Source organism: Carex rostrata, chromosome 28 (assembly GCF_964058835.1).
Source record: "Carex rostrata chromosome 28, lpCarRost1.2, whole genome shotgun sequence".
In the NCBI taxonomy this organism is placed as follows: Eukaryota; Viridiplantae; Streptophyta; class Magnoliopsida; order Poales; family Cyperaceae; genus Carex; species Carex rostrata.
Genome location: NC_135945.1, coordinates 1,943,437 through 1,967,827, shown reverse-complemented (window position 1 = coordinate 1,967,827; position 24,391 = coordinate 1,943,437). Strand labels below are relative to the sequence as shown.

The window sequence follows — 24,391 nt, the reverse complement described above, 5'->3', positions numbered from 1 at the left end:
GTGCATTCAATTTATAGCTAATATTATTCCAGTGAATCTAGGGCTGAAAACGGAGCCGGATTATCCGTTCCGATTCCGCTCCGTATTCGACCCAAATCCGAATTCAAAAGAAACGTATTCGGATAATATCGAATTTGGATACGGATATTTATTTAATATAGACAAAAGATCCGGAAACGGATATGAATAATTTCCGTTCCGCAAAAACGGTTAGGATATCCGGATATATCCGTATCCAAACCCGCTCCAGCAAAAGGTAAAGGTTTGACATGCATAAGAGCTACGCCTGGTATTTTATAGGAGCTCTGGGGACTAGGAAAATATAGCAAAGAATTGTGGGACTAAACTTGCGCAATTCTCAACTGAACCGGTCATACATAACGCGTATACATATATAAATTGTTAATCAAATGGGTTATTTCAGGCCCAAAGCATCGATCTTAAAATGGGCCTTGCTTTATTAGCATTAAATTTGCTTTTGTCGTTTGCCAGTTTGATATTTGCAGTGCAAACTTTGCATTAAATGAAAAATAATATAATTACTTAAATAGTATAAACTAGATTAATACATAGAACAACAAAAATCTATATCTAATAATTTTGGTATCTATCCTAATGTTCATATGATTAAATATCCGATCATTATTCGTTTTATATCCGTATTCGAATCCGTATCCGTGGACTATCCGTTCCATATCCGTATCCGTTTAAGGCGGATTTGGTTTTGAATTTTGATATCCGTTTACTATCTGTATCCGTATTCGTATCAGCTCATTATCCGACGGATACGGATATGGTATCAGCATTATCCGCTCCGTATCCGCTCCGTTTTCACCCCTAAGTGAATCTTATGGACACTCAAATCTCAACGACAGCTTAGATTTAATATTAATGGTCTAATGTCTATCGGACCGCTCCTTTCCCATCTCGATTCTCTTGTCTGTTAGCCGGGCTTATGAAGTGATGTAACTCAAATTATGTTTTCTGATTTGAACCGTCCGAGCCAATCCGTCCAAGGTGAAATGCAAGTGTGGTCTTTAATATTCGTGCGGGAAGCGTATCTGACCGTCCGGATGTAAACTCAAAATTTAAGTTACCTTAGGTTTTATGAATCCGATATCCATCTTCTCACTCTAGGAAAGCATCTTCCTCTTCAATCAAAAAAAACAGCAACCTGTCTATGGAACTCTTGAAGGGAAGGAGAGGATCAGAGCTCCTCTATCGTCTCCCTTGATTCATGATTTGTGGCTATAACCTTCTATTTGTTCCTTCATTATCCTGCCAGCTAGTCGATCCGCTACGCTCCTCTTCTCTTGATCAGCCAAGCAAAGCCCTAGAATTTAGTGTGCGCACAGCTGGTATTTCTCTCTTCCGCCTATGTGATTCTGTGCCATTGTGCTTCAAATGAGTAGCAAATTTATGTTTATTACTGAAGAATAATTTCAGATCTGTATTTGTGCTTGATTTGATTTTAATTCGGTACTGATTGTCACCTCAAACAACAATACCAAATGGTGTTACTCCTCTATTATACGAACATTGAAGCCCTTAAGTTCAAGTGCTGCAGATTAGTTCCAAGTTGGTTGAAATTTCACTCAAATTTACTTCAAATTTGTTCAGATTAGTACAAATTTGCAAGACTTGTGTCTAATTAAGTTCAAACGCACAACATAATCAGCAGTCATTCCTAATTAATGCAATTTCTCTGTAATATATGTTTATGAGTAGAACTAGGGTGCTCGTAAGCTCATCAAAGTTTTGGTGAGCTTAACTCTAAAACTCATCAAATCGATTTCAAACGACGAATCCGAACCGTTGAAACCCGCCTATCTTACGTGTGATGCATCTACATGTGAAATTTTTAAACATTCGAATTAATTTAGTATAAAGTGGCTCCCTCCTCCACCACCTCCCTCTCTCCCCACTACCATACCTCCTCTCTCTTCTTCTCTCAATGCCCCCTCCTCATTTCTTGTGGGCACTATCCCTGTTGAACTCGGAGAAAAAACTGAAGACATGGCAGCGACGATTTCAGAGCTGATTAGAAAGTCGATTACAGAGGTGACTACCAAGGCAGTTACAGAAGCGATTACGGAGATGACAGAGGTGCTTGCGGTGACACTTACGAAGGTGATTACAGAGATGACTTCCAAGGCGGTTACAGAGGCGATAATGATAGCACTTTCCAAAACAAACACTGTGACAAGCGTGATTACCAAAGAGAATTCAACAAAGCTGGGAGAAAACAACAAGAAGGTAGATGAAACAAGACACAAAACGAGCACACAAAGTGAGAAGGTCATTGAAGAATCAAGAGATGTGGGAAATGAAGGATGGACAGAGGTTGTGAGAAAAAAAAAGCATCGCACAATCAAAACTTTTCCTCGTGAAAAAGTCAGAAATCCTTATCTCAATGAGCAATACAAGATCTTAAAGGCACAGAGGAAATGCTTTCGTTGCTTAAAGACAGGTCACATTCTAAGTGCATGCACAAATGTGAAAAGATGCCTCAAATGTAATGAACCAGGGCACACATACAGTCGGTGCAAAAAACAACAGTCTTCATGGTACCCGGGTGGAAGCAACATGGATTACAGTACATATCCGGCAAGAATAGGAGGCAACCATCAACCTAGAGTTGGAAGAGGAGACATTGATGCCTCCAGTTCGAATCCTAACCCGACTTGTCCAGTGCAAGCATGGGCTCCCAACAGATGTGCTGATGATAGAAGGCCACCTAACAATGACAACCAACAAGGACCTCAGCAGCAACGCTTTCCAGATCAGCTGTCCAATGAACAGCCGCCAACTCAGGCTCTGGTGACACATCAACAACATGGCGGGCAAGTAATTCGTTCTAACAGACCAAATCAGTACCTGGAGTGGGGCCCAAAAGAAGTTCAAAAAGAGACAACAGTTCAGCCAGAAAATGGAGAGAACCTGGCCATCATCCCTATGCACCATACGGGTTTCAAAATCAAGCATAACGGTTCAGTTCAGATATTAATTACATGGGAAGGTGCACAGATACATGCAAAAATAAATTTGACTGAAGGAACTTTCCAGCCGTTACACAAGATTTCATTTGACATTCCCCAAAAATTCTTCCTTGAAAATATTGATACTTTCTTTAAAAATCATACTGGCAGTGCGGATTTCGAAGGGTTTCTGTTACGTATGAAGCCAAAACTTAAATGGGCCAAGGCCCATGTTGCTAATTTCACGGAATGAATTTCCGAATGGAAATAAAAGTGAAGAAGCGGAGACAGAGAGAGATAGCGCGGTAGACAGAACCCAAGCCAAACCGTTCCCTTTCCTCTCCAAAAGCTCATTTCTAGGGTTTTGCTCTCTTGATTAAATCCACCTAAATACACTAACAAATCTCAAATTAGTGTATGATATTGTAAGAGAGTGTTAGAGTGAGTGCTATTGGCTTGTTAATCTCCTTGTACTTGTAAAACTTTTGATCTAGTGAAGTTTGCGCCGTGTGCTCCCGTGGTTTTTTCCCGCAAGGGTTTCCACATAAATCTTGTGTCTCTATTTTATATTTTCTGTGCTTAATAAGTATAGTTTGAATTGGCTTCTTGTTTAACTTTCATATTTCTCCATTTTATTGGTTATTGGTGTATGCCCGCCACGTGCTCGACAAAATTACTCCTTGGGCTAAGAGCAACAATTGGTATCAGAGCAGAGTTGGGCTTTGGCGTAGGAGTGATTGAAGCTTGAGTTTGTTTAATTTGAGCTTGTGTCGTGATTGCACGTGAAAAATGGAGAAGGCTATGGAATTTGAGAAGTTGAATGGTAGCAATTGGGCTATTTGGAAAATATTGATGGAGGATTACTTGGTGTCAAGGGAGTTGGATTTACCATTGATTGGTGGTAGTGCGCAACCCATGCATATGGAGGATCATGAATGGGAGAAGCTTGATCGGAAATGTTTGGCGGCTATAAGGCCGTGTATTTCACCATCGATCTTGTTTGATGTCTATCAATGTAAGACCGCTCATGAGCTTTGGACCACAATGGAGCAATCATATGAGCAACCTTCGGGTGTAAACAAGATGCATGCTATGAAGCGGTTATTTCTTTTGAAAATGAAGGATGGCATATCAATGAGAACGCATGTGAGCGAGTTCAATTCGATTGCGGCTCAATTGAAATCCTTGAAGGTAAACCTTGATGAAGAGGTATTATGCTTATTACTTTTGAGTTCTTTGCCTACTAGTTGGGATACTCTTGTTACTACCGTTGCGAACACAATGGGCAACCAATTCAAGTTGAGTGATGTTGTTGCTTCATTGTTGAATGAGGAAACTAGGAAGGCTACAACCCAATTAGAAACCGGGCCTAGTGAGGCATTGAGGGTTAGTGAAAGGGGGAGGCCGGTTACTAGGGACAATTTCTCGGGTAGAAAGGGTGTATCTCAAAGTAAGGGACGATCAAAATCTCGAGGTCGAAAATATTCTTGTTGGCATTGCAAGAAGGAGGGCCACATGAAAAAGGATTGTTATCTCTTGAAAGGCAACCAAAAGGATAAAAGGCATGATGGTGAAGCAAGTATAGTTTCCGATGAAAAAGGAGATGCGGTGACATTAAGTGTTGCTTGTACCGCAAGTTCAAACATGGATGTTTGGGTGTTGGATTCGGGTGCCTCATTCCACATATGCTCGGATCGTTCTTATTTTGTCAATTATAAAGATGTAGATGGTGGAAATGTTTATCTTGGTGATGATCGACCATGTAAGATTGTTGGAATTGGCGATGTTGAGCTTGAGCAAGCCGATGCGAGGCGATATAAGTTGAGCAATGTGAGGCATGTACCCGAAATTACCAAGAATTTAATCTCGACGGGTCAACTTGATGACGGCGGTTTTGTTGTGACTTTTGGCAAGGGATCATGGAAGATATCAAAAGGTTGCATGACATTAATGAAAGGGCAAAAGGATGGGAGTTTGTACATTCTTCATGGAGCACCTCGAAGAAGTGTTGTGGCTACGGCAAATGAGCATGTGGATATGCAAGTGTGGCACAACCGACTTGGTCATCTAAGTGAAAGAGATATGAAAGTGTTACAAAATGAAAATTTTATTCCTTCTTTTGATTGTTCATCTCTTGAATTTTGTGTTCATTGTATTATGGGAAAACAAAAGAGAGTGAATTTTAAGAGGAATGAATCCCATAGAAAATTGAAATCATTGAAATTAGTTTATTCCGATGTGTGTGGCCCATTTAATGTCAAATCTCTTGGTGGAGCATCTTACTTTGTTACATTTCTAGATGATTTTTCTAGAAAGTGTTGGATTTATCCCTTGGCCTCAAAAGATCAAGTCTTTGAGACTTTTAAGAAGTTTAAAACCCGTGTTGAAAATGAGATTGAAAAGACCATCAAATGTTTACAAACGGATAATGGTGGTGAATTTTGCTCTAATGAATTTGATAATTTTTGTGCGAGACATGGCATTCGGAGAGTGAAGACGGTTCCATATACACCGCAAGAAAATGGGGTCATTGAAAGAATGAACCGGGCCATTGTGGAGCGGATTAGAAGTATGTTGTCTCACTCGGGTCTTCCAAAATCATTTTGGGCCGAGGCGGCCAACACCGCGGTTTATCTAATTAACCGATCACCAAGCGTGGCATTAGATGGAGGCATACCGGAAGTCGTGTGGAGTGGTAAGAAACTTTCTTATGATCACTTGCGAATTTTTGGTTGTGAAGCTTATGTAAAAATTCCAAATGTGAAGAGGAATAAGCTTGATGTCAAGTCACAGAGGTGTGTATTTGTTGGTTATGGCGGTGATGATTTGGGTTATAGGGTTTGGGATCCTATTGAAAAGAAGACAATTAGAAGCCGAGATGTCATATTCCGTGAAAATGTGATGTTCATAGAAAATCATGAGAATGAGCAAAATGAAGATCGACATGTGGAGGAGCATGTTGATGCAAGTGTTGCACCTAGAATGGTGACACGTCCTCAAGATGGTGGTGATGATCATGAGGATGAGAGTGAGCCGGTGGAGGCGCATGAAGATGAAGGCATAAGCGAAAGTGAGCACACTAGTACCCCGGAACAAGAGTTGAGGAGATCAAGTCGAGTTTCTCAACCTATACAAAGGTATTCCCCTTCTTTATATTATGCTTTGTTTACGGATGCGGGTGAACCCGAGTCATTTCATGAGGCTATTAATTGCCCGGATAAAGCCAAGTGGCTAGGAGCAATGGAAGATGAAATGAATTCGTTGCATTTAAATGAAACTTGGGAGTTGGTGGAACTTCCAAAGGGAAAGAAAGCATTGAAAAATAGGTGGGTATTTGTGTTGAAAAATGAAGCCGATGGTTCAAAGCGGCATAAGGCTAGGTTGGTAGTGAAGGGATATGGACAAAAACATGGTATTGACTTTAATAAAAAATTTTCTCCCGCTGTGAAGCATAGTTCAATAAGAGTTGTTTTATCTTTGGTGGCTAATTTGGATTTGGAGCTTGTGCAACTTGATATTAAAACCGCTTTCTTGCATGGTGACTTGGATGAAGAGATTTATATGTCACAACCGGAGGGTTTTGTTGAAGAATCAAATCCTAATCTTGTGTGTAGATTGAAAAAGGGATTGTATGGTTTGAAGCAAGCCTCTCGACAATGGTACAAGAAGTTTGATACCTTTATGCAAGAAGAGGGTTATAAAAGAAGCGACTTTGATCATTGTGTCTACATGAAAGGTAATGCGAATGAAACTTTTACCTTGTTATTGCTTTATGTTGATGACATGTTGATAGCAAGCAATGATCATGATGAGATCAAATCTCTTAAGCTTGACATGTCCAAAAGGTTTGCTACTAAAGATCTTGGTGAAGCAAGGAAAATATTGGGCATGCAGATTCAAAGGAATCGGGAGAAGGGAAAACTTTGGTTAAGTCAAACGGAGTATGTTGAGAAAGTCCTTGAAAGATTTGACATGACCGGTTGCAAACCGGTGACTACACCTCTAGCCGGGCATTTTAAATTGTCTAAAGAGAATTCTCCAAAGAATGAAGAAGAGAGGACGAGAATGAAAAATGTCCCGTATCTATCGGCCGTTGGTAGCTTGATGTATGCTATGGTGTGCACGCGGCCAGACATTGCACAAGCAGTGGGAGTCGTCTCTCGGTATATGTCTAACCCGGGATGGGAACATTGGCAAGCGGTGAAGTGGATACTTAGGTATTTGAAAGGCACTCAAAGCTTGCAACTTTGTTTTGGAGGATCTCATTTAGCAATTGAAGGGTATGTTGATGCCGATCATGCGGGTTGTAAAGAGACAAGGAAATCTACAACGGGTTATGTTTTTACTATCGGTGGTGGAGCCATTAGTTGGATGTCTCATTTACAAGACATTGTTGCCTTGTCTTCCACCGAGGCGGAATACGTTGCATTGACCGAAGCGGCCAAAGAGATGATTTGGTTGAAGGGTTTGCTTGGGCAATTTGGATTGAAGCAAAATGATTATGTGGTGCATTGTGACAATCAAGGCGCCATACATCTTGCAAAGAATGCGGCGTATCACTCAAGAACGAAGCACATAGATGTGCGATACCACTTTATTCGTGATGTACTCGATCGTTTGCAATTGATCGTGGAGAAGGTTCACACAAAGGAAAATATTGCGGATATGTTCACGAAGGTGGTGCCTCCGGATAAGGTAGTCTTTTGCCGGAGGAGTTCCGGGTTGGTTGAGTAACTCGGATGTTGGAGCGCGGTGTGGTACTTGTGAGGTCAAGTGGGAGCTTTGTCTTCAAGTGGGAGATTGTTACGTATGAAGCCAAAACTTAAATGGGCCAAGGCCCATGTTGCTAATTTCACGGAATGAATTTCCGAATGGAAATAAAAGTGAAGAAGCGGAGACAGAGAGAGATAGCGCGGTAGACAGAACCCAAGCCAAACCGTTCCCTTTCCTCTCCAAAAGCTCATTTCTAGGGTTTTGCTCTCTTGATTAAATCCACCTAAATACACTAACAAATCTCAAATTAGTGTATGATATTGTAAGAGAGTGTTAGAGTGAGTGCTATTGGCTTGTTAATCTCCTTGTACTTGTAAAACTTTTGATCTAGTGAAGTTTGCGCCGTGTGCTCCCGTGGTTTTTTCCCGCAAGGGTTTCCACGTAAATCTTGTGTCTCTATTTTATATTTTCTGTGCTTAATAAGTATAGTTTGAATTGGCTTCTTGTTTAACTTTCATATTTCTCCATTTTATTGGTTATTGGTGTATGCCCGCCACGTGCTCGACAAAATTACTCCTTGGGCTAAGAGCAACAGTTTCCAGTGGTGCAATTATTTCAATCAGCATTTAAGGATAAACCATTTCAAATCTCTCATATGGAGACTAATTGGGTCGCAACCTACAAAACCCAAAACAGAATTACTTTGGGCCTGGATAAATCAGATGAATTACATGAGATAAATGAAAGCTTTTTTGGACCCAATAATATTGAGGAAGGGGAAATTAATGAAGACTTCATGGAAGGCCCACCACCGGGTTTCCCAGACCCACCAAAATACAACACAGTGCCATTAAGAAGAAGCCCCAGGCTTTCTTTAAAAGGGAATGGAACCTATCAAAGCCCTGAAGAAAGAGCTAGAATGCTTCAAAAACCTGGAACCTTAGGTGTAGCAAGGGCATACAAGAAGAAAAAAAATAATGTTAAGGAAGTTCAGATGGAGTATTTGAAGACACATGATCCACTGTCTTTTAATCATGCTGAGGCAGTTGTTCTTGCAGCTGGGGTTGAAATGACGAATGACCTAGAGAAGAAGGTCAGCGCAATTCTGGCTATTTGAAACTTAGGGAATGAACTTCTGTCTCAAGGAATTTTTTTAATGGATGAATGACAATTTTAACTCATGGAATATAGAACACACATAAAAATTATAAGCTGGAATGTGAGAGGATTGAATGAAAGAGACAAGAGACTTGCGGTTAGACAAACTTTCTTCTTTGAAAAGCCGGACATAATCTGTTTACAAGAGACGAAGTTGGATGAAATCAATGATGTCATGAAGAAAGAAATTTGTGGGAGAAGATTAGGGGAAGCAGTAATTTTAAAGGCACAACACACAAGAGGAGGGATCCTTATTGCATGGAGACATAGAAGATACCGCTATATCACTCATATTGAACACATATATTGCCTCTCTGTTCGATTGATAGATACCTTCACAGGTGCTGAATTGGTAATCACTGGTGTTTATGGACCTTCAAGGCCGGGTTTGAGAGAAGGGTTTTTTACCGACTTAAGGGATGCAAAGCCGATAGATGATTGTCATTGGCTAGTTTGTGGTGATTATAACATAACCATTCACTCTGATGATAGAAACAGAGAGCATTCGGATTGGAGGGGACCTCTACAGTTCTCGGACCTAATCAGTGAACTTGAATTAATGGATATACCTATGCAAGGAAGGAGGTTTACATGGAGTAATGCAAGAGAACAACCATCGATGGCCAAGCTAGATCGGTTTTTACTGTCTACAAATTGGAGCCTTTTGTTCCCAGATTCTACCCAAAGGACACTACCAAATTCTTCTTCGGACCACTGTCCAATTTTGTACAAGGCTTCAACCAATTTCAGAAAATCCAGCGTGTTTCGAGTTGAAAATTTCTGGTTACAATCCGAACAATTCAGAGATTTTGTGCGCAGCAAGTGGACAGAGATGCCGACAGCTGAAAACCCTACTCAGCTACATAGGAAAATTGTGACCATGCAACGGGAAATAACAGCTTGGACGAGACATAAAATTGGCAACATCAAAAGGCAACTAACTGTTTGTAGAGATTATTTCAAATGGGTGGATGAAGTGCAAGAATTAAGGGGTGTCACTGATCTAGAAAAACTAATCAAGGCGGTTTTAAAGAAAAGATATACTGAGTTGTCAAAATTAGAAGAAAAAATGTGGAGACAACGTGCTAAAATCAGATGGGAGATGGAGGGTGATAAGAACTCAAAATTTTTTCATGCTTACGCCTCAACATCAAAAAGGAATAATTTCATTGGAAGAATTGAATACAATGATAGAATGTGTGCGACCCAAAAGATGAAGGCTAGAGCTTTTTTCGATTATTTTGCAGAATTAATGGGAAAAAATTGGCAGAGCAACACCGATATTGATTGGTCAAGGCTGTATCCAGAAGCACATGATTTAACAACTCTATCAAGACCAATAGAAGTTGACGAGATATTACAAGTGATTGTGCAATGCCCCAACAATAAAAGTCCAGGGCCCGAGGGATTGACAAGTGAGTTCTACAAGGAATTTGCTCATGTGATGCTACCTGATCTCATGGCAGTGTTTACTCAGGTTACTAATGCACACTCCAGTCTTGCTCCTCTAAACACTTCCTATGTAGTGTTGATTCCAAAAAAAGAAAATTCCTCTAAGCCTCAGGATTTTCGGCCAATAAGTCTTGTGCATGGCATTCAAAAAATCATGTCAAAGGTGCTTGCAAACCGACTACAACAGCACATTGACAAACTGTTATGCACAACCCAAACTGGTTTCGTTAAAGGAAGGCAGATCACCGAAGGTTTTGTATATGCACAAGAAATTCTACATTTTTCAAAGAATAGAAATATACCGCTAGCAATGTTTAAGGCGGATATTCATAAGGCGTTTGACATGCTAAATTGGAATTTCTTATTAAAGATCATGACTAACTTGGGTTTCCCTGGTTTATGGATCAATTGGATAAAGAATTTGGTACTACAAGGGAGCTCTCAAATTTTAATAAATGGTTTATTGGGGAAAAAGCTGATTTTAAGAAGAGGGGTTCGTCAAGGTGACCCATTGTCACCTTTCTTGTTCATTTTAGCCATGGATTTCATACCACGATGGCTACAGAAGCTTGTATCGATAGGAGCATTGAGAATGCCAATTGAAGGAATGAAGCCTTGTCTCTTGTACGCAGATGATGCACTCTTTTTTGTTAAACCAGAAATTCAACAAATTCAAGTGTTAAAGATCGTGCTTCTAACTTTTGCCAATTTGTCGGGGCTAAGTGTGAGCATGGCAAAATCTGAACTCCTTGTGCAAGGTTCTGAATATCCTATACCACAGCTTTTACAAATCATGGGATGCCGTCGAGGTCAGTTTCCTTTTACCTACCTTGGTCTACCATTATCAATGAGAAGATTGCCAAGAAGAGCTTATTTGCCGCTGATACAAAAGGTGGGGATGAGATTGTCAGGATGGTCGGCAAAATTTCTGAACATGGCCGGCAGAGTTGTTTTGATAAATGCTGTCTTAACCTCTATTCCTATCTACTACATGTCGGTGTTTAAGCTTCCGATTTGGGTAATAATGGAGATTGACAAAATAAGAAGGGGCTTTCTGTGGCATGGTCTCTCAGGAAATCAAAGGAAAATACATTTGGTAAACTGGAGCCTTGTTTGTACTCCAAAAAAGCTGGGCGGCCTCGGAGTGTTAGATCTTAAAGATTTTAATCAAGCAATGTTAGCCAAATGGATTTGGCAATGGGTTAAAAAGGAAGATAAGCTCTGGAAATCCATGATCAAAGTGCTTTATATGCCACAAAATAATGGGTTGTGTGAGTCATATTTTTTCAAAAACCATTTGAAGAGTGTACTACAATTTTGTCAATGTTTTATGATCCGAAAAATGGGAGATGGCAGCACAATCAGTTTATGGGATGAAGATTGGGGAGAAGGGATCCTTAAATTGCGGTTCAAAGCTTTATATACATTTTCATGGAGCAAGGAAGTGTCTCTCAATAAGGTGCTCCAGACTGCAAACACAAGCAACCTGTTCAGACCGATCACCACTCAAAGGGCTCATTTTGAGTTTGAAGCATTTCATCAGATAATAGACCAATCAAGGTTAATGATGTCACAAGAAAATATAGACGATGCAATGTGGAAGGGTCACTCAACCGGTTTGTTCACTGTCAAATCTGCTTATTATGTGCTAAAGAATGGACCAAGAATCAAAAGCAAATTGCACCGCCTTTGAAAGTTACCAGCACCACCACGGTTCAGAATTTTTGGATGGTTATTATTGTTGAATAGAATCTTGACTACAGAAAATTTAAATAAAAGGGGATTCAATATGGTCAGCATTTGCTACCTGTGTCGAGAGTCACAAGAAACTTCTATGCATCTATTTAGAGAATGTGTGTTCTCGAAGCTACTATACACTCGGATTTTCAACCTACTGTTTCCTCAACATAGTGCACAATTCACTGGAGATATAGACTACGAAGTAACGTTGCTTGATAACAAGAAGCCTAAGGAATTCAGGGGATTATTACTAATTGCAATATTTATAATATGGCGAGAGCGCTGTGCAAGACTGTTCCAAGAACAGTTTCAAACGATTGAAGATCTAGCAGAAGAAGTGATGATTCAGTGGAAATTCTCAAATCCAGAAGTTACGTGAAGCTTGTTTTGATTCTGATTTTGATTTTTTTTTACAGAAAATTAATCTTTTTTTTTTCTTTTCTTTTTTCATTTCCTTAACCATTTGTAAATCCATCAAAGGGCTATTTCTCAAAGCTCTTGAAATCATGTAACCAATTGCGGTTAATAAAATAGGAGCATGACTCCTATTCTTACTCAAAAAAAAAATTTAGTATAAAGTGAAGTTGTCAAAATTAGAAGGTTAATAAATTAATTTTAGTGCATTCATTTTTTGAACATTTTTGACCGCTTGACTTTATACTAAATTAATTCGAATGTTTAAAAATTTCACATGTAGATGCATCACATGTAAGATAGGTGAGTTTCAACGGTTCGGATTTGTCATTTGAAATCGATTTGATGAGTTTTAGAATAAGCTCACCAAAACTTTGGTAAGCTTAAGAGCACCCTAGTTCTACTCTATGTTTATTACACTTGTAAGATCTGTTGTTGAATTTTTGTGCAAATAGTTCAAACTCTAATATGTTCGGTATATTAACAGGTAGTTTAGTCATCTCACTGGTTATGTTACGAATATCAGTTCTCATCCATTGTTTTAGTTTTTCTTTAAGCAAGGTTACTTTCTCCTGCCAATGCAATGTCCCATGTTACCAATGTTATGTATGGCAGGACATGGACGGTTTCGGTACCAAGAAATTATGTCAGTTTGATCATGCATTTAATTGGTATGTTAGTCATAGAAGGAAAAATCAGAATCGGAATCGGAATCGGATCGGCACCGTCCAATCCCGATCCCGGATCGGAAAATCGGTCGGAATCGGCCGAATCGGATCGGAAAATCGGACTTTTTTGTCAGAAGCTTATTTTATACTAAAAAAATAGGAAAACAATTGATAAAACAATTTAGAAAAATTATTACAATCAAATAATTCACTAATACAATATAATACAAGCATTACAACTAAAAATACACTCTTTCACTCTCAAAAACTATATCGTGCTGGCTGGATCACTTTAATAATTGTGTTGTTATTAGAGTTGTGAGTCAGCACAATTATTAAAATGATCGCTTTCAACGTTAAATGCTTATTTTAACTACTCAATTATCAAATTGATCCGGATTCACTGTGAGCCGAAACTGATAGTATAACTATTAACTAAACAAACAAGATGTACAAATCTTATGCACCAAGTCCACTCAAAGTTCTAATTAAAAACTCTACAACACAGTGAGTCAGCGACTCATCGTCCCTGACCGTGGTCAGTTCATTAAAGGGTCCAGCATTACTTTTTCTAAAAGAACCCTGCCCAAGGCCCCTTCCTCCCTGACCGCGGCTTCATTCATCTCTCCCAATCGACCTTTTGACCTAGTAAGATCAATTTCGCCCCTTTTGCTCCACGAGCCGGGGCCGTTGCACAATCAAAAGCCTTCGTTTCTTCTGAAAATTCGCTATCAATAGTGAGAATAGGTGAGAATCAGCCTCCAATGTTAACAATTGGTGAAAAATCGCTTGAATCAGCCCGGTTGAACTGATTTTTCACTGAAAAATCCCAAACCGAGGAAATCGGTCCAAAATCGGATCGCCGGCGTCCGATTCCGATCCGACTCGGCCGATTTTTCCTTCTATGATGTTAGTGCACATGCTTCATTAACTCACTAGAGGAACCAAAGTTGCCAGGAACGGCAAAAAATTGGCAGTAGTCAGTTATGCAGTTTTTTTTAATTCTTATATTGAAATACCAGTATTGATTCCAATTAGCTTTTCTCTGTCTATGAGTGCATTTACTGTTGGTCTGGTACTGGTAAGCAAAAGTAATTTATTAGGGTAGTGGGTGTTTGTGCCTGCAATCAAGGCTTCAACATATAATTTTTTATAGCCTAGCTGTATGTAAAACAGGTGTTTCGGTGAACCCTGGTTAAGAGAAGAACCTTAGGTAATGGGGATTTCAACATAGCATGTTCCACAAGTATATAGAATTGGGAAAGAATTATATCATTATATACAAAGACCTAAACAGTTCATGACCAATAGTAAGTTGAGGTTATGAATTGAGATAAGTTATCAGCTAGGGAAGATTAACTGAAATTGTCTTTCTTTTTATTTCTATTGCAGATTCAGTGCTTTTTGTATGATACATAGATTTGCAACTAATACTAGATTCTTCAAACCCGTTTCAAGAACTATTTTCTCCGTCAGCATGTCTACATCAGATGCGAATCATACCACGCCTCCTCAAGAGGAATGCATGTGCTCTTCAAGCATAAAAGCAACACCAGAAATTGAAAAGAATTTTGTGCACCGGGTCTACGATGCAATTGCACCTCATTTCAGCTCAACTCGCTTTGCAAAATGGCCCAAAGTAGCCGGCTTTTTAAATTCTATTGAAACTGGATCCATCATCCTCGATGCGGGTTGCGGTAATGGTAAGTACCTCGGGCTGAACCCCGATTGCTTCTACATAGGCTGTGACATAAGCCCTTCCTTGATTGAAATTTGCGGGAATAGGGGGCATGAAGTGCTGGTAGCAGATGCACTTAATTTACCATATAGGGATAATTTTGGAGATGCTGCAATTTCAATTGCTGTTTTGCACCATTTAAGCACTGAGATTAGGCGGAGGAAGGCAATAGAGGAGTTAGTGAGAGTGGTTAAAAAAGGAGGCCTTGTTTTAATCACTGTGTGGGCTGTGGAGCAAGAGGACGAATCACTTCTTGCCAAGTGGACGCCTCTATTCACCAATTATGATGATGAATGGGTTGACCCGGACCCGAGTACAAACCCAACCCGCAACCAATCTAGTGTACATTTAGCGAGAATACCAGAGACTGAAACTGTGTTACGAGAATTAGAGGATGAGAATAAGATATTGAATGGTGAGGTTTCCTCTGGAATTGGTGAGGGTAGTAACAGCAAACAGCAGGAGTATTTTGTGCCATGGCACCTGCCATATCATCGTGCTGAGGTCAGCGGTGCCTCAGCAGTTGCGGTGGAACATGGCTTTGCAAAAAAGGATGATAAAAAGGGAGCTGTGGTGTATAATCGGTATTATCATGTTTTCGCAGAAGGGGAACTCCAAAGGTAATAATATTAGTACATTATTTAGAGTGATCAAAGTCCAAACAGTCGATCTGAAACGTTTAACATGATCTCCATATGAAAATGTATATGTACATCAAATTTTACAGTTTTAACTATTTTTTTAGATAGGTAGAAAATCACTTGATCTGAAGATATAATAAATAAATTCTAAAAAATGAAAAATTTAGTCTGCAAGTATATTTTCATATGGCGATCACGTTGAATAGTTCAGATCGACTATTTGAACTTTGAAAACAAAGATATTGATCTATAGTACGTATCAATCCGCGTTATGCAAAGTACCAGAGCCTCACTGCATTATTTATTTATTAATTCTTTTGCTGAATGTCAAGATAGATATGTTCTTTCTTATTATTTATTTACTGAATGTTTCTAATTATTGTTTTTTTTTTCAGATTGGTTTCTGGTATGAAAAATGCAACTATAGTGGACCAGTTCTATGATAAATCCAATTGGTGTATTGTTCTCAAGAAGATGTGAAACGGAATTTCTCTATGATGATGCTGTTGCCAATTGTTGTTTGCTCGAAAAGCGAGGTTCTCTTTGCATTCTAGTCTTTTAACTGACTAAACTTCTGTCAGTAACTACATTTTTTTTTTTTTGGTATTTATTTTTATCATTTTATGTTGTGATCTTCTTTGTATTCATGTTTGGAGTGTTATGTTTGACTAAGAGATGCATCTTATCTCGAATAAAAGAAAATTTTGCACGCTTTGATAAGCTTGTAGTTATGATCCAACCCCATACTAAAAAAAATTATGATAATGATGATATGTTGGTAGTCCCTTTAGTAATAAAGCTCCATTGTTTACAGGTTTTGCCCTTTTTTTTTTCTCCTACAGACTGAGACTCCAGCTTCTGTTTTTTTGTCAATTTTTTTTGGATTTAGCAAAGAAATTTGTTTTTTTAGTTGGTTTTGTAAAGAACATAGAAAAGAGAGTTAACCAGACAAATATTTGGTATTCAAATGTGCCTATACTATTGCTCACTTGTACGCTGTAAATCTGAAAGAATATATAGGATATTACTTGTTTTATTTTATATTTTTATTTAAAGCACGTAGGCAAACTTTCATTTAAACTGAAACAAGTAACTGATTACCAGAAAACAGCTAAGCCCCGTAATGTAAAATATACCAGACAACCTAATGTAAAAAATTAAAAAGGAATTACTTAGACATACCAGAAACCTAATGTAAAAGAAAAATGGAGGTTTATTTTTCTCTTTTTCACCACCAGGCCTTCCACCCTTCTTCCCTCAGGGCACTGCCTTTGCCTCCTCCATCTGTAACTTCCTGTCTACGCTACAACGACCCGGGATCTCATCTCTAGTTTCGACTTTATTTAGGGTTTTACTCAGTTTGACAACCGACCACTGTCAAATTCAGTAAAAACCCTTACCTACTTCTCTAACAACCAACCAGCATAGTGAGAGTATGAGTCTGAATGTGTTTCTTGGGTTGGTAGAGAATCTGAGTGTGTTTCTTGGATACTATACAATTTAAACATTCATACTTTTGTCATTTGGTATGAATACTTATATGATAGAGATGCATATTTTGTATACAAGAAAATGTAGCGCTAGAAGTTTGATCCACATCACGCATCCGGATCTCCTTCGTTTTTGTACTTGTGGTTCTGTCGATGTCATTTCAAGATACTTTAGGGACCTAAAGTAGTGGTCTCCAGATAAGTAGTGTTTCTGATGAATATTTTACAATATAAATAATCATATTTTATTGTGAAGGTATAAATTCTTTACGTATTAGACATGAATAAATGATAAAAAAAAAAATAGAAATGAATGTAGCACTTAAAGTTTTAAATCCGGTTTTCCTTGGTTTTGCACTTCTGGTCTCTCTTGATGTCAATAGATGTTTGCAATCCCTCCAGGTTGTTATTGGTTCCAAAGTAATAGCCCCGAGTTACATAGTAGTCCTCAACCAACTGACGTTCAGAGGCGGAACTAGAAATTTTTTATAAAGGTACTGAAAATTAAAATACAAAATGTAATGAATGTAATGAGTAAAATTTGAACTCAAAACGTCTTAATAACAAGATAAAATTCTAAACATTACACTACAAGTAAATATTTGATTATTATTGAGAGAAATTGGACTATCTAGAAAATTTTGAAAAAATTAAAATTTAATTAAATTTTAATATATATAACTAAAATTTTAAAATCATAAAGATAGTTTAGCAATCTTTTAATACACTGAAATCTGTCCCTACCCATGTCAGTGTCCATGTAACGTTTATATGCAGGACTTCCTATCATTTTTTTTGTTTTTTGGTGAATTTCCCTCTTTCAACAGGCTTAGTCCGCGGCATGAAGTGAAAACTGCTCTGTTAAAATCTTTACCCTGTTAACGCAGCCGAACAAGGTCAAAATTGGTCAAAACCCTTTCCTCTTCGCCTCCAACTGACAGTGACGGACTCGACTCTGAACTTCTCTTTCTTTCTAAAGAGACTCTTCCACCTCCGTCCATCTCTTCCCCTTTCTCCTCCTCCTTCTCCTCCTCCTCCTCCTCCTCCTCCTCCTCCTCCTCCTCTCCACCGCTACCACAAATCCTCTCTTCGCAGCAGTAAACTACCTCATCCAATCGTGCTGTATTTCTTCAGACGAAGAGAATTTAATAATTAGGGTTTTACTCAGGTCCGCAGCCGATCAAGGTCAAATTTGGTCAAAACCCATGCATACTTCTCTAACAACTTACTAACCAGCAACCAGCAGAGTGAGACAATGAGTCTGAGACTGTTTCTGAGGAGAATCCACCACCTCCACCTCCGTCATTTCACCACTACCACTTCAGCGCCACTCGCTAACCCTCACTTTTCCATTGAATACCTCATCCAATCATGCGGGCTTCCTTCAGACAAGGTGATCCAGGCTTCCAAGAAGATCCAACACCTCAAATCACCCGATAAGCCCGATAGTGTGCTCCAGTTCCTGAGACAAACGGGCATCAGTGAATCTGACATCACAATGTCCGTTTCGCGGAACCCTCTCATTCTTTGCTCTAGTGTCGAGAAGAACTGGAGACCCAATGTGGCAAAGCTACAAGAGGTCGGCATCTCCATCGAAGATATCTCATGTATCATTTCCCACAGCCCTAAGGCGTTTCAGTTGAATTTTGTGTCAAAAGTTGACTTTTGGAGACGGGTTCTAGGCTCGGTAGAGAATCTGACACTGGTCCTCAAAAGGAATGCATCTCTCCTTCAAAGCAACTTGGAAAAGGCCATTGTGCCCAATTTGTCCTTCCTTGAAGAGCAATGTGGCTTATCTGTTTGTCAAATTGCCCAACTGATTAAGTGTCGACCTAGAATTATCATCTCCAGTACTGAAGTTTTGAAGATGAAAGCTAAGAGAGCTGAGGAGTTAGGTGTTTCTCATTCATCACAAATGTTTGTGTATGCATTAGTAGTTGCATGCTGTCTGAACCAGCGCATCATAGATGCAAGGCTAACTAACTTGAAAAATCTTGGGTTCTCACAAGACGAGGTGACCACTTTTGTCAGTAAAAACCCTATGGTACTGACTATAGCAGAGGAAATGATGCGTTCTAAAATACAGTTTATGATAAAGGATGCGGGTTGTGATAAGTTGCATGTGGTCCGAAATCCATTTGTGCTCACGTTGAGCTTGGAGAAGCGGCTGATTCCCCGCAGCCTTGTGCTGAAGCTTCTGGAGTCGAAAGGATTGCGAGTGGCAAAAAGAGGTTTTATTTTTGGATTGCCAGTGGCAAAAATAGGTTTTCCTTTTTTTGCAAGACTAACTGAGAAGAAGTTTCTCGAGAAGATTGTTCTTTCATTTGAACACACCATACCGGGGCTGCACCGAGCCTACATTGATGCTTGTTCTGGGAAAACTTCAGCTAAGGAATGGTTTAAGAATATCTCAAATTGATTTGCTTGTTCCCTTTTAGTTCTTTTTTTCCATTCAAGTGAGCACTTAATAGTGATATGCTAAAATGACTACAAATTAATTCAGTAGCTTCAACCATGTGTGTCCTTAATGGAATGAATCTTTTTTAAAATGCAATGTTGACTTTGTTTTATGTCAGTAATGCTGGTTCAATTGTGACCATAAAGCCACTGCTTATTGTTTACAGTACAATTGATTGAAAATGTGTTAATTCGCTGTCATGTTGTGTGCGCGCACAGCTGGTATTTCTCTCTCTCTCGCCTCTCTGATTCTGTGCCATTGTGCTTCAAATGAGTAGCAAATTTGTGTTTTTTAACTGAAGAATAATTTCAGATCTGTATCTGTGCTTCATTTTATTTTCACCTCAAACAACAGTACCAAATGGTGTTACTAGTCTATAATGTTGATAGTAGTTCAAGTGGTGCACATCTGTTCCAATTTGGTTGAAGTTCACTCAATTTTACTTTTAATTAGTTCATATTAGTGCAAATTTGCAAGACTATGGTCAAATTAAGTTCAATTGCACAACATAATCAGTACTTGTATGAAATTTCTCTGTATTATATGTTTATTACACTTGTATGATAGTTCAAACTCTGATCTGTTCAAACTCTCATCCATTGTTTTAGTTTTTCTTTAAACAAGGTTTACCATGTCCTGCCAATGCAATATATTGTGCTACGGATGCTCTGCATCGCGCGACATGGATTGGACGGTTTCGGTACCAAGAAACTATATCAGTTTGTCAAGCATTTAATTGGCATGTTAATGCACATGCTTCATTAACTCACTAGAGGAACCAAAGTTGCCAGGAACTGCAAAAAATTGGTGGAACTCAGTTATGAAGTTCTTGTTCATTTCTAATATTGAAATACCAGTATTGATCCAAGTAACTATTCTGTGTGTATGAGTGCATTTTCTGTCAGTTGGTACTGGTAAGCACAAGCAATTGATTAGGGGAGTGGGTTTTTATGCACGTCACTTCAACATATAATATTTTATAGCCTAGCAGTACGTAAAACAGGTGTTTCAATGAACCCTGGTTAAGAGAAGAACCTTAGGTAATGGGGATTTCAACATAGCATGTTCCACATGTATATAGAATTGGGAAAGAATTATATCATTATATACAAGACCTAAACAGTTCATGCCAGTAAGTTGAGGTTACGAATTATGATAAGAGTGTATGCATTATAATTGAGAATAAGTTACCAGCTAGGGATGATTAACAGAAATTGTCTTTTTTTTTTAATTTCTTTTGAAGATTCAGTGCTTTTTGTATGATACATAGATTTGCAACTAATACTAGATTCTTTAAACCCATTTCTGGAAATATGTTCTCCGTCAGCATGTCTACATCAGATGTGAATCATACCACGCCTCCTCAAGAGGAATGCATGTGCTCTTCAAGCGTGAAATCAACCCCAGAAATTGAAAAGAATTTTGTGCACCAGGTCTATGATGCAATTACACCTCATTTCAGCTCGACACACTTTGCAAAATGGCCCAAAGTAGCCGCCTTTTTTAATTCTATTAAACCCGGGTCCATCATCCTCGATGCGGGTTGTGGTAACGGGAAGTATCTCGGGTTGAACCCGGATTGCTTCTACATAGGCTGTGACATAAGCCCTTCTTTGATTGAAATTTGCGGGAATATGGGGCATGAAGTGCTGGTTGCAGATGCACTTAATTTACCATATAGGGATAATTTCGGAGATCTGCAATTTCAATTGCTGTTTTGCACCATTTAAACACTGAAATCAGGCGAAGGAAGGCAATAGAGGAGCTAGGGAGAGTAGTAAAAAAAGGAGGCCTTGTTTTAATCACTGTGTGGGTCGTGCAGCAAGAGGAGGAATCGCTTCTTGCCAAGTGGACCCCTCTATGCACCAAGTATGATGATGTATAGGTCGACCCGGACCCGAGTACAAATCCGACCCGCAACCAATCTAGTGTACATTTAGCGAGAATACCAGAGACTGAAATTGTGTTACAAGAATTGGAGAATGAGGGTAGTAACAGCAAACAGCAGGAGTATTTTGTGCCATGGCTCCTGCCATATCATCGTGCTGAGGTGAGCGGCGCCTCAGCAGTTGCCGTGGAACATGGCTTTGCAATGAAGGATGATAAAAAGGGGGCTGTGGTGTATAATCGCTAGTACCATGTTTTCACAGAAGGGGAACTCCAAAGGTAACAATACTAGTACATTATTTAGAGTGGTTAAAGTCCAAACAGTCGATCTGAACTGTTTAATATGTTCTGAATTTTTGACAGTTTCTATTATTCTTTTAGATAGGTAGAAAATCACTAGATCTAATAATTCTAGACCATTCAGAGAATCAGAAGTAGAGATTTTCTACCTATCTAAAAAAATAGTAAACAAATTCTAAAAAAATAGTAAAATATACTCAACAAGTACATTTACATATGGAGATCACATTGAATAGTTCAGATTGACTATTTGAACTTTTGAAAAGGAAGATATTGATCTATAGTACAGATCAATCCGCGCTATGCATAGTAGCATAATGTCACTGCATTATTTATTTTATTATTTCTTTTGCTGAACATCAAGATAGATTTGTTCTTTCTTATTATTTTTTTAACAAATGTTTCTAATTTTTTTTTTTTTTCAGATTGGTTTCTGGTATTAAAAATGCACCTATAGTTGGACCAGTTCTATGATAAATCCAATTGGTGTGTTGTTCTGAAGATGTGAATCGGGATTTCTCTATGACCATGCTGTTGCCAATTGTTGTTTGCTCGAAAAAGCGAGGTTCTCTTTGCATTCTAGTCTTACCTGACTTCAAATTTGTCAGTGACGATTTTTTTTTTTTTTGGTACTTATTTGTATCATTTTATGTTGTGGTCTTCTTTGTATTCGCGTTTGGGGTGTTATGTTTGACTGGGAGATGCATCTATCTCTAATAAAAGAGAATTTTGCACTCTTTGATAAGCTCGTAGTTATGATCCAACCCCATACTAAAAAATATTAAATTAAGTAAAAAATTTATGAATAACTGATGATATGCAGGTAGTCCCTTTAGTAATAAAGCTCCATTGTTTATTCTCCTACAGATTGATCTGTGGTTTTGTCAACTTTTTTTGGATTTAGCAAAGAAATTTGTTTTTTTTATTTGGTTTTGTAAAGACAATAGAAAAGAGAGTTAACCAGTCAAATATTTGGTATTCAAATGTGCCTATACTATTGCTCCCTTGACAAATACTTGGAATTACTTAACCATACCAGAAACCTAATGTAAAAAAAGGGGGGGAATTCCATGTATCCCCCTCAAAAACCTTGAAATTATGTATTTCTCCCTCTAAAATTCATAATATCATGTTTACCCTTCTAAAGTTCAAAAACTCACAAATTTACCCAATTTATTAATTTTTCTTATAAAACTCATTTTAAATTTATAAATTATCCATTTTACCCTTTCTCCATTTTTTCTTTTTCTCCTTTCTCTTTGTTCCCACATAAATTTTGAAACCAATGAAATCTGTTTTATGTGAATCCCCAGTCATCACCAATCAAATTTCTAAACCAAAATCTAAATGCGGCAGAGGCATGAAATGCAATTATCAAGTGTGCCAACAGACACACCCTTGATGTATGGAATGCAGTTATATCCATATATTCAAATTGCGGCTAATTGAACCGTGCAATTAAGCTGTTTGAGGAAATGCCCCTTAGAGACTCCTTCTCTTGGAACTCTATTTTTATTGTGTTGTTTGGTGAAACAGGAAGTTGGATTTGCCTTTGGATATTTTAAACACATGTACTGCCCAAAACCATGCCCATGTGACAGAGCTACACTCACTACAATTTTGTCGTGGTGTGCAGATATGGAGCTCCTCTCTTCATGTATAATGGATGCCCGGTTTCGGCACATAAGGTGTTTGACAAAATGTCTTAGAGTCATTTATTCATGGATAGCATGGTCTTGTTTAAACAAATGAGATCCTATGTGAATGCCAACCATGTGACCTATTCTAATGTCTTAGCAGCTTGTTATGGGTCAAAGGCGCTTGAGGAAGATCGGCAAATTCACGGGCTCATTGTGAAATCTGGATTAAATCTGTTTTGAAATTTCTGTGGGAACAAAGAGGAGAAAAAGAAAAGATAGAGAAAGGGTAAAATGGGTAATTTATAAATTTAAATTGAGTTTTATTAGAAAAATCTCTCTTTCACACAACCAGGCCTTCCACCCTTCTTCCCTTGGGGCACTGGCGCAATGCCTTCGCCTCCTCCATCTGTAACTTCCTCTCTACTCTACAACAATCAGGGATCTCATCCCTAGTTTACTCAGCTCTGCAGCCAATTGTTGTCAAATGTAGTGCTAGAAGTTTGATCCACATTTGGCGCTTGTGGTCTCCATTATTGTCGCTTTCAAGAGACATTTGCGGCTCCTCAGGTCGTTATAGGTTCCCAAAGTAATGGTCCCTAGTTGCTAGTGGCGAAGCCAATCAGGGTAGGCAATGCCTACTGTATTTTGAAAAACAATTTTAATCTATTTATAATGGGATATTGTCTATCATGGCTGAACTTGTTGCCTATCTCTGTTGTAGTTTAATTTGTGAGTTTTGTGTGATTTTGAGGTGTTGATTTGTGTTAGTTGTTAGTTTTTGCATTGAGGCATAATATGTAAGTATGAATATTTTATATTTTAAAGATGAATAAATTATACGAAAATTTTAAATTTGCCACTTCTGCTCCCAATTAATTATATTTTACATATTTGTTAGTGGTCTTTATTGTATGTTACGTATTTAGTAGTAGTTCCCGTAGTATTTAATGCTCGAGGAACGCTTAGGGGATTTATATGCGGGGACTAACAACTAGAGGTGTTCAAACGGTCGATTTGGTTGAAACTGAACTAAAATAATCAAACAAATTTTCCCTTCGATTTTCAAAATAAAAACCGAACTGACCGAACCAATTAAACTTATAAATCGAACCGA

General features: G+C 38.5%; 2 protein-coding genes and 1 pseudogene across 4 annotated transcripts; all 3 read left to right on the top strand.

The window, feature by feature from the left end:
* Positions 1-1,191: 1,191 nt before the first annotated feature.
* On the top strand, positions 1,192-16,219 carry LOC144545588 (tRNA (carboxymethyluridine(34)-5-O)-methyltransferase-like). Of its 2 annotated transcripts, none has more exons than XM_078294148.1 (3): positions 1,192-1,395; positions 14,516-15,481; positions 15,898-16,219. In XM_078294148.1, exons 1-3 carry the CDS (start codon positions 1,238-1,240, stop codon positions 15,980-15,982), a joined length of 1,209 nt encoding a protein of 402 aa, XP_078150274.1. In that variant the 5' UTR covers positions 1,192-1,237; the 3' UTR covers positions 15,983-16,219. The 2 variants fall into 2 exon arrangements, with proteins under 2 accessions (XP_078150274.1, XP_078150275.1); XM_078294149.1 differs by lacking the exon at positions 1,192-1,395 and adding an exon at positions 14,010-14,032.
* On the top strand, positions 1,297-23,544 carry LOC144545593 (tRNA (carboxymethyluridine(34)-5-O)-methyltransferase-like; annotated as a pseudogene). Its single transcript, XR_013508562.1, has 3 exons — positions 1,297-1,358; positions 20,694-21,616; positions 22,063-23,544. The product of XR_013508562.1 is annotated as a tRNA (carboxymethyluridine(34)-5-O)-methyltransferase-like (transcript).
* On the top strand, positions 17,768-20,682 carry LOC144545590 (transcription termination factor MTERF8, chloroplastic-like). The gene is made up of 2 exons (XM_078294152.1): positions 17,768-19,223; positions 19,257-20,682. Exons 1-2 carry the CDS (start codon positions 18,248-18,250, stop codon positions 19,409-19,411), a joined length of 1,131 nt encoding a protein of 376 aa, XP_078150278.1. The 5' UTR covers positions 17,768-18,247; the 3' UTR covers positions 19,412-20,682.
* Positions 23,545-24,391: the final 847 nt, after the last annotated feature.

Excerpts from the sequence above, each read along its gene's own strand:
- LOC144545590 (XM_078294152.1), top strand. The coding sequence starts at position 18,248 with ATGAGTCTGAGACTGTTTCTGAGGAGAATCCACCACCTCCACCTCCGT. Across the intron at positions 19,224-19,256 it reads ATTGCGAGTGGCAAAAAGAG|GTTTTCCTTTTTTTGCAAGA; the intron begins GTTTTATTTTTG and ends TGGCAAAAATAG.
- LOC144545588 (XM_078294148.1), top strand. The coding sequence starts at position 1,238 with ATGATTTGTGGCTATAACCTTCTATTTGTTCCTTCATTATCCTGCCAG. Across the intron at positions 1,396-14,515 it reads CTATGTGATTCTGTGCCATT|ATTCAGTGCTTTTTGTATGA; the intron begins GTGCTTCAAATG and ends TTTCTATTGCAG. Across the intron at positions 15,482-15,897 it reads GCAGAAGGGGAACTCCAAAG|ATTGGTTTCTGGTATGAAAA; the intron begins GTAATAATATTA and ends TTTTTTTTTCAG.